The 10,909-nt window shown below is 37.1% G+C and overlaps 1 protein-coding gene across 1 annotated transcript in view; it reads right to left on the minus strand.

Moving 5' to 3' along the window:
• Window positions 1-8,682, minus strand: part of plcg1 (phospholipase C gamma 1) — a 47,205-nt gene extending 38,523 nt beyond the window's left edge. The window contains exons 1-2 of the mRNA XM_015379259.1: window positions 8,437-8,682; window positions 6,291-6,578 (exon numbers count right to left, since the gene is read on the minus strand). Of these exons, the coding sequence (XP_015234745.1) occupies window positions 6,291-6,507 (217 nt within the window). The 5' untranslated portion in view covers window positions 6,508-6,578; window positions 8,437-8,682. The remainder of the gene's footprint in view (window positions 1-6,290; window positions 6,579-8,436) is intronic.
• Between the last annotated feature and the right edge of the window lie 2,227 nt (window positions 8,683-10,909).

The following is a 10,909-nucleotide window of genomic DNA, read 5'->3' on the forward strand; positions in this document are numbered from 1 at the left end:
TATATATATATATATATATATATATATATATATAAAAGTTGAATATCTAGAAAACCACTGCTATTCTGTTTGAATCACAATAGTGCTACAGTAAAGTAAATATCACGACGATTACAAACTCCAGCACATATATTCAGTTAGAATGCACCATTAGCACTATTTACCAGTGTAAGAGTCGAACTGTATGAATGTGGGTTGTGGTCCTAATTTTTTGCTGTTCATGCCTGCAATCGAGACTTGCTGGCTTTCTGCACTAAAATATATTTGAAGTCCCCAGTATTTCCCGATTTTTGGGATGTGGTGAGAACTGCACTTTGCTGAACAATCTGCATGTCTGGATAATTTTTATCCCGACATAAATAAACATCAGGATTTGTGAGCGTGGTGCGCACTGGCATGACAGCATCAGGCAATGTGCTTACATTGCTGTCATTAAGACAGTATTCAGCTGAAGCTAGAAAAATAAAGCACTTTGCAACTAAAAGAGCCAAAGCTACGCGAGTGATGACGTACGCCGCAGACAGGGAACCCCGCTCTGCAGCTGGAGGCTGTGGTGCTCAGCTGCAGCGCAGTAAGTTTTAGCAACAAAATGAGCACCCATGATAACATCAACAAATGTCCCCGTTGTGGATGAGCCGTACCCGGCAGAAGCCGCCTCCACGAACGTCTGGGATATTGGTGTCTGATGAATGCGATGAAGACGGTTCTGTACAGAACCTTAGAAAGAATGTCACTCAGTTTAACGCTGTTGTCAGGGGAGAAGAGCTGAGCACAGAAGAGCTTGTCATCATGACAGAGAGCCATCCAGAGACATGGAATGTGTGAATCGACTAATTTTGTTTTGACTGAGCTGATTGTTGCCATGATGTGTGTGTGTGTATATATATATAATATATATATATATATATACACAGTTTTATATATATACATAATATATACATATTATGTATATATATAAAACTGTAACTGGAGCGTGTAACAAAAGAGAAAAGTAATTTCCCTCTGGGATTATTAAAGTATTTCTGATTCTGATTCTGATAAACGTTTGGTTCAAATTAAGGCTGCAGCTAAAGATTATTTTACAAATTGATTAATCTGTCGAAAAAACGTTGCTCAAAGAATACTTATTACGAAATTAAGCCAGGTGAAAATAAAACTTTCCCACTTGAGGAGTTCTGGATAAAGAATATTACCAGACGAAAAAAAAGTTTTTTAAATCTTAAACGTAAAAATTTTTAAATATGTTTGTTTGTTTTTGTTTTTTTTTTACAATTTTGTTATAATTGCTGCTCAAGGTGGTATGCTCTGTCAGCTAAAGGCAGGATTTAGAGTCTCTACACTCCAGTTAACTATTAATCAATTATTAATTTAGTTGATTATTTCAGTAATCCATAAATCACGATTAATCTGATTAATTGTTTCACTCTTAGTTCAAATGTTACTAGTGTTGTCAATACTCGCTGTGCCCAGGTAAAAAAAAAAAAACAATATAGGACCGAGATCTATGTTGCTTTTTCAACAGATGAGAAGTGCAAATTACAACAAGTTTCTATTAACAAACAGAGCACCACGCATCAAGACTAAAACGAGGCTATGAAAGGGAGAAATCTTTGAAAAATAAAATAAAATCTTAAACAAAGCACTGTCTACAGTATCAATGGAGTTTATCCAAAGTCCCTTTCAGGGCTATCTGTAGGTCATTGGTTTTGCTAACGTATTATAATGATTTAAATATAAAATATAAAATCAGGAAAGTACATATACTCTGCTTAGATAATATTTTTCAGTGAAGAAATACAGGCCATTACCGTAGGTTAATGTTTAGACAGTAGAAACAGAGATGGGTACGTTCAGGTTAATGGAGTAATTTCTCTCCGAAATACAAAACTACACAAGATCTATCATGAAGGAATGGCCGAACACAGTGCTATAAACTCTAAAAGTAAAAACACTCGTTTCACTTCACATCTTGCTTGGTCACAGAGGTTAGAAGTGGCAGAAGACTTTGATGCACGCCCATGTCGCCTGTTATCACCACCGCGCTCAGCAGAGGACCAGAATGTCTACAGATGATCTCTGAGATACACAGGAGATCTACTGAGCATGATGTTGCAACAAACCTATTTTGGACGCTAACCTTACACGCAACTTTAGTCAGAACTGTCACCTTCTAAAAAAAGAAAATCCACACTGTCTTTATTTCGACACAAGGTGCTAATATTTCCTAAATTGATACTGACAAGTATCATGACCACCTCCTGCTTTGTCAAACCACACTTAGATTTTAAAGCATTGTATCGTGCAAAAACCAAAAAGTAGCGCTGTCGGTTATTTGGTTCAACATGAGCTAAAAGGAAAAGGAGAGATAAAGCAGGTTTAAACTGCATCAAAGTTGAGAGCTTCTTCTTTCAACGATTAACAGGCATCATTCTTTCAACACCAATGATAGGATAAGCGGTAAATATACCAGACCGACCCTGATTGATGACATGCTTCCAGCAAATCCCAAAGATTCTATTCCTGTACATTAATAAACAGCCTAAGCTAATTTCACTTCACCATGAGTATCGAATATCAGCTATGAGCTCATACCACAAGGCTTCATGAACCCTTCTCTGCTAAGAAAATGATGATGCTATTAGAAATGCAACTGAACTGTCCATTTCATTCTCTTTTCTTTTTTCTTTCTTCATATTCTAGCAGAGCACAGCCGTGCATGAGCCATGCTACAACCCCACTGAGAGGGAACTTAAAAGACTTACCAAAGGTCTGCGTGTCTTTAGCCAGGCAGCCTTACTATAAATTCTTATTAACAGAAGATGGAGGGGAAACAAATCATTACGTAGGTCTTCCATAGATGACCCTGGATTTTTCTTCTCTGTACACTTAACTGTTATAAATACGCTCCACAACAGTTCTTTAAACAGTCATATCTCTACTTTGAGTGAACCAAAGCAGTTGTGTAAATCAGTTCTGATGCAAAAAAAAAAAAAAAAAAAAAAACGTATGCATAGAGTTATCTTGACAAATAACTTTTCTAAAATAAAGACGCTTTTGCTTGATATTCTCCAGAACCAATCTTTAAATCAAAAGCACTGGGGGATAAAAAATGTAAGCAATGGAAGTGATGGAAAACAGTCCAGATCTCCAGCTGCATGAAAGCACCGACTTAGAAGACAAAAGGAGAAACACTTTCTGATCTTGATTTTCCCCCAAAATGATAAAAAAAAAAATTTTTAGATTATTAGATGTAACATAAAGCGGGTCGAGACATTTTTTATTGCTATTAAAGTATACCAAGATTTCATTAAAGTTTTGGATTAGAAACTGCTTAACTAACAAGGTATTGTTTTAAAACTTTAACTGTATTTAGAAAGGGACACCACATTAGACTGAGTAGAATTTAAGCCTATCTGGAATAGTAGAGCTATGAGGACTATACGGTCCAAACTCATTTGTGGTTGACAATGTAATTCTGATATTTATTAATGATTAATTACTGATATTATATTCTAATATAAACAACATGAATTATGCCAAAAGATGCCTGCACAAACGTATGAAAATTATTACCTCTATGAAACTCTTTCAATATAACATTTTGGAAATAATAATAAATATTAATAACAAAAAATAATAAAAACACATTGACCTTTTTTTTTGTTTGGAGCTAAAAGCTGAACAGAGCAAAGAACATAGAACCAGGCAATCAGCTCTCACTTTCTCTCTCTCCATATATTTTAGTCCAAGGCTTCATGATTTTTTTCAGTTTCTCCGTTATTCCCTCTTTTATTTGTTTTTTCTTCACCTAAGCCTGAAATCTATGTTCACAAATTAAATAAATTAGCAAAACTCATAACTAGCTCTAAAAAAAAGAGTAAACTAAAGGTCCCCTCTAAGTTCTAAAGCATCCAATGTCTGATATTCATTGACATTGAATGCAGAGCTTTACCAGTTTTTATTTTTTTAAATCATCCTTTAAGAATTCCTCTCACTCGTGCCACAGCTTCCAGCTGTAATAGTCTTTACTTGTGTTCTTCTCTTTGTTAATGAAAGTTTGGTTTATTTTATCTTTAGTAAAAAAAATAGATTCCAGCCTAATTTTTTAACCTAAATAGGGCGAATATTGACAACATGAGTTACGCTTCCTTAGCCTTACAGTAGCCAGATTGATATGTGTAGAACTGAATTCTAGGTTATTTGTTGTGAGACTGAAAACTCAGATCTTGCAACAATCCAGCTTGCAACACAAGGTTAATGCTTCCTAACTTGAATCAAACTTTTATCATAGCAAAGTTTAGCTCAGTTAAAACTCCTCTTTTCTTAGCTCTTCAATTCCGACTCCAACTCCAGATAGGGGAGTTACCTTATCTAGTGGTTAGGGCATAGAGGTTTGAGTTCTGGGTTCGAGTCCCACTCCCACAGACTGCCACTCTGGGTCCCTGAGCAATGAACCCTTAACCCCACACTGCTCCCCGGGAGCAGCACAATAGCAGCCCATTGCTCCCCAAAGGGGATGGGTTAAATGCAAAGAGTGAATTTCCTTGCTCTGTACTTGTGACATAGTAATGAAAATCAAAGCTGGGAAAAAAAAAATTGATAAAAGACCAAACATTGCTTGATTAGCATTTGCTAATCAGTTTACACATCATTTATTAGACGTTAAAAATCAGACATTTTCTATGACGGCTTTTGCCAGGTACAGCAACTCATGTTGTTGCTAAAAAGTCCCGTGTAGGCGCTTAACCTGCTGCTGAGCATTTAATCGGAATACTAAAAATGAGTTTAAAGGTCATACCAGCATTTTTGAATGAAATTATATTGCGATAGATACATGTTGATATTTAATTATTATCATAGCACTGCCAAAGGCTTAGGCGTCGAACAAATTAGCTGGCTAAAATCAGACATACACTGTACGATTTTTTTGCCTTTTTCGGGCCAATTCTCCAGTCGTGCAAGAATTTTTTCGATCGGGCCGACTTTCAGCCTAACATTGCGTCCTGCGTTGTGTAGTGTAAAGGGGTTACTACAGGCCATTAGCCTCTCAGGACCAACTCTTTAAATGCAGCCGGCTGTTGTGAGGCGTTTGTGGACAAATCCTGCTACTGAAGCAGAGCTACGAGCAGATTTGCCAGAACCCCGAGCACTGCGCATGTGCAAATACGGGAGTTCTTCTTCCAGAGTGACAAGCGACCAGCGCCATCTCTCAGCACAGAGTCTGACAGATGTTTTTTTTTTTAGATGTGCAGCGTGAGTAGGTAGATCGCATCAGAACATCGGGCCTCACAGTATGAATATATGCAACATGAGCTGTGAACTTTTAAAACCTGTGATTTCATCGTACAGTTTGAGCTGTAGCTGCGTGCAACGATTGAAAATATCGCACAGTGAATGCCCAGCTTAAAGGAAGACTCCTGATGAAGTGATGGGAAAAGAGCTTTTTTAGTTGATCAACGCTTTTGGCCAAAAGCATTGATCAGTTAATAAGGTATTTCGCCAGAACCTCAGACCTTCCTGGAGTCAAAATAACGGCTGGTCGGGTTTCATGTCTAAAGGAGTGCTACCCATCACCAGCTGGATATCCATGAGCACTATTGTCTTTATAGGCTAATAACAGGCCAAATAACACAACTAAACAATAATACAACTGCATTATATCAAAGTAATTAGCACTCCCACAGCATGAATACAGAAGTACAGGCAAATAAATCCTTTCTTGGTTCCTAATCAGTTCCTCTTTCTTTAGATACCAATTTGACACCCATTGAGTTATTTGTAAATACCGAGATGGTATGCTTTGTTTACTTGTATATATAAACAGGAACCAATCAAATTACAATGAAATAAAAATAAACCAGCTGAGCAATTGAGAATTTCCTAAAAGCTATTTTAACAGGTGCAGTACTTGTTTATTTTGGTCGCCTGGATACCATGTTTATCATGTTCCTCTCAAGAAAACTCCTCATTCGGATAATGCAAACCACACTGAGTTCAGCAGCAGGCATTGTTGATAGCGACGTCTAGACTTTAAAACTGGATAAGTGCTGGTCAGACCTGTCAGCCCAGATAAACAAAATCTTTTTTTTTTTTATGTACTAAGAAACAAATACAGATTAGGAGGCTTTTGAAAGCAAAACCATACTGTCAGATTACCAGAGTTCATTTTTCAGCATGTTCACTTTCAAGCACACAAACCAGTTCGGCCACAAACACCATTCCATGTTAACACAGTTCACAGGAGGATCAACAGCTTTTACGGTGCGAGTGTGTCTCTGTAAGGTACTCACTCTCTCCTTCTATTTTGTCGGTGCTTCGCGTCCAGGTTATAGTCCGGGTCTCCAGTTTTACTTGAAAAGTCCGTCTCTCCGGCCTCTGGGATTTCTTAGAGTAAAATAGAGTCAGTACTGTGCCCAGCTCCAGGTCTCGGTAGAGGTTGTTCATCTCCGCGTCGTTGTCCATCCACGGAACAGGTCCGTTGGAAAAGAAGCCAGAGGTCCCAGCCATGTTCACTTCCCCTGTTTGTTATCCGTTTCCTCTCAGAACAATCTGCTCAGTCCAGGCCTAGACAGGGTTACCTAGAGCAGGAGGAGAGGGAGGACCCATGAAACAACAGTCCCCCTGAGTATTACAATCCTACACTTACATCATACTGCTGTGAGGACTAAGGAGTTAAAACCAGAAGACAGAAGCTTTAAATAACACTGGAAGAAGGGCGGCGTAATATACTGAATCGCAATCAGCATCACAGCTTCTATCTTACCAATATTACTAAAGCACATGACAGTTAAATGTAATATTCAGTTAGTTTTAATATATTTCAGGCACTTTGGATTAACTTTAAACAAAATTTAAATCCACACTATATTTATCTTAGTGATTAAAAGAATAAAACAAGGTTACAAATTTGTGAACAAATTACCTTATTGGTGATATGGACCAGCACCCCTAAAAAACCTTTTATTTGCATTAAATATAAATTTTGAATGATACAATAAAGTAGACAAAAATCAGACTATGTATTTTTTCTAGATAAGAAATCTTTTCTTGTTCCTAGTACAAAGTAAGATTGTTGATTTATTTCCTGGAAAAATCATACATGACTACATGAGTGAGACGTCCAGATTCTATTAAAATGGGACATGATTTACAGTCTAATTTAAGAAATTTACTGTAATGTTTCATAAAAAAAAAAATTTAAAAAACATAATGCAACCAGGTGTTTTTTTTATACAATATCCAGAATTGCTGCTGTCAGTGGTGAAAATATTTTATACCAGGATTAATTTGATGTTTAGACAAACTCAGATGTCTTTATACAATAACTTTTTTTCTACCGGGTAAAAAGTGTAAACATTAATTCAATATCAATGTTCAGACACTCATGTACATTTTTTATGTAAACAACCCCCAGATTTCAACTGTTATCGCTTTGGTCTTTAAACCAACATACTTTATCTTGGGAACATTTTAAGATTGTTTTAATGCACCTTCAGGTGAAATCATATTTTCTAGAATGCTCTAATAAGTATTTAAAAAGAAGAAATTGATACAAGTGTAGATTTAAAAGCATCCAAAGCTATGCTAATGTCATTACCTATTATTATATCTTCCAAAAACTTTAAAAAGCTGACTATCTCAATGGAAAACATACGATTTTTACTTAAAATAGTAAACTCTATGCTGGAACAAAATATAGGATTATATATAATAATAGTTCTTTGCGCCTATTTTAATGACAGGGAAAAATCGCAATTATTAAAATTATATTAAATTAACAGATTCAGATCTATTAATTTCTAGAAGAAATCCAAAGCAGACAGAGAGAAAAAAGAATAAAAGAAAAACAAATAAGTTTGGTCTTTATATATTCATGATGTTGTAGTGTTTTAGATACAGATGGGAGAATAACTGGGAGTGAATTAATCATTAGCAGCGCTAATGGTTAATGATCCTTGCTGTGCTTGAAAAAGTTTTTTTTTTTTCAACTGAACTTTTTAAAACCCTGGATAACTTTAAATTAGCATCTTCTTCTCTTCAGCCTGGATGCTGTTTATTTGAATCCAGGATGATGTAAAATCAGCCGACAGGCCTGTGAGCTGCTGGAGGAAAACAAATCCCCCACTTCTGAGCCCAGTTTGTTTAGGAGAGGAAGGTGTTAAAGCAGCAAACCCGGCTAGCGGTGTAAGAAGGAGCGTTAGACTGTTTTTCCAGCGTGGAAACGGGGCCGGCGGCTGCTAGCACTCTGCCTGGGCCGACAACAGATGAATTATGGCTCATTTTCTCCGTGGAAAAAAATACAACAAAAAAAAGTGGGTACCAGTAATAACCACCCTGCCTTTTAACGTATCATTCTCTATTTTCTTCACACATAGTCATAAACTATCAGAGAAGAAAACAACACGTAGCTGCCGAGCTCCCTGCCTTCCTACCTACCGCAGCAATCTCGGCCCGACCGCACATCTCTAACGGCTGCTCCTCCTTTCTCCTTTAGCCCGACTCCCGTCGTCTTTCTTTCTTCTACTCCGTTTCCCGCTCCGTATACCCGGGATTTTCCGTGAATTAAATCATCACCGGGCCCTCTGAAGGCACCACGAAGCCGACAACAACAGCTAGAATCCCAGCGACTCCCTCCTCTTCCCTCCAGCCGTCCATAGAGAGAGGCAGGCGGCTATAACCCAAGACTACGTAAGTCTGTCTGCTCTCAGACCCAACCAGCTCAGGCCCCTCCCCCTCAGACTACAGGCAGCATCACAGCCGGAGTCACTTCCGCTGCGGATTTTCAAGATAAAACACAACTTTGTCAGTTTAACTAGATTCCAGTTATCTATCAATTAAATTCAGAATTTATCAGCAAAATGTAATTTACCCTTTTCACAATTGCAATTTACACTGACATACACAACTGTAAAATATTGCATTAGTTAATAATAAGCTAATTACATATGCTTTACATATATGCAGTTCTAGACCAAATTTTAGAAGGGGACAGGATGAGGCTGGTGTTTTTTTGAAGGGGGCACATAAAAAAAAAATAAACATGCACATGAAAAAAAAGGAGCATAACATTAATATATTAAGTGAGTAAATTTTAAAGGTGAAATATGAAATCGGTGCAAAGGACAAGTCAGTTATATTCTCAATTGTCATCATGAGGAATTAATCTTACATTAAACTGTAAAGACTGATCTAAAAAAAAAGGAACTCATTCTTAAAATAAGAATCCATCCATCCATTTTCCGTCACGCTTATCCCAAGCGGGGTGGCAGGGAGTGCTGGTGCCTATATCCAGCTGTGAATGAGCGAGAGACGGGGTACACAATACTCTGGACAGCTTACTGGACAGGTTGCTAATCCATCGCAGGGCAACACAAAGACTAACAGGACCATTCAGACACACAGAGAATTTAGAGAAGGCAATTAACCTAACAGTCATGTTTTAGGACTGTGTGAGGAAGCCGGAGTACCCGGAGAGAACTCATGTATGCTCAGGGAGAACATGTAAACTCCACACAGAAAGACCCGGGGCTGGGAATTGAACCCGGAACCTTCTTGCTGCAAGGCAGCAGTGCTACACACTGTGACACTGAGCAGCCCATAAGAATATTTACACTTAATTTGAGCAGGTAATTATGGTGATATACTACTGTAATAAGTATTTTTCCTCATATTTTTCTTATTTCGAAGTTAAGTCATCTCATTTAGTTGGTAAATTGTCTAACCTACTTGCTCAAATCCAAGGAAAATACACTTATCTCAATAAAAAAAAATGACTTATGTAGCTTTAAATTTTTGCAGTGTATGTTTTCAGTAAAGGAGACAGTAACAGCCCTACAGTGGCACTGGCCCCTGTTGGCCCCTGTCTAGAACCTTTAACAAGTATGGCATCCTAGGATTTTATTCACGGCTACCAAGGGAGTTGTTAAAACAGTTTTCCATATCATTTGAATTTAATTCTACATTACTGAAAATGCCATGTGAAGTTGGTCAAACTGGAAATCAAGGAAGAGTTGTGTTTGGGGAAAAAATAGTTCCTTTGAACATTTATTGACACTACATAATACTTATCATTTTTCCTTTTTTTAAATGTAGAACTTGGGGAATGTAGACTTCTTGAGATCCCAGGTCTATGTCTGATTGGTCTTTTATACACCCGACTTTGCAATTATAGCTGTATTCTACTTTTTAAAATGTTTGTATTTCAAGTAAACTATTTGTTTCCATAAATGGCAGTGCTTTACCAAAAAGTAAATCTAATTAGTTTTCATTTATAGTCTGCCTGGACTGAGTTTATCTCCAAGCCTTTCAGTTTGGGAGATTTTTATTTGTATTTGTTTGCTTATAGCTGTTTTCAAGCAAGCCCACGGTCTATGAGTCAGATTTATAGACTTTGATTATAGCGTTCCAAAATGTGGATTTACATTTATGCTGGAAAATTAAACCCCCCTTTTTATTCAGTTTTCTTGCTTTCATTTGTTACATTTTAGTTTATAGCTTTTATTGGAGTTGTTCCTGAAGAAATAAATCTATGGGAGCCACAAATTCAGTTATGCCTACAATGCTTGATCATTTAAAAATGCCAACCCTCCTCCTTTGCCTAGACTTAATTGGCTTAGATGATATGAGCTCTTGTCTAATATGAAACACCCCCACTTCCTATGGGAAATCTATGCAGCTTCTTTACTGTTGTAAACAGCTGCTTGGGAACCAGCCTGACAAGATTTTGTCTAATCTTTTTACACATTTTAGAAGCTTGTCAAGTTTTTCACATTTCCTTCCATTATCAGTACCTGATGATATTAGTATGTTAAAAAAAAAGCAGTTTAGGGCTGATACAATTAATTGGATTAATGGTGATTAATGGATTATTGACATAATTGTCAACTAATGTAGTAATTACAGTATAGGG

This window comes from Cyprinodon variegatus, unplaced genomic scaffold, assembly GCF_000732505.1.
Source record: "Cyprinodon variegatus isolate N-32 unplaced genomic scaffold, C_variegatus-1.0 Scaffold188, whole genome shotgun sequence".
Taxonomy (NCBI): Eukaryota; Metazoa; Chordata; class Actinopteri; order Cyprinodontiformes; family Cyprinodontidae; genus Cyprinodon; species Cyprinodon variegatus.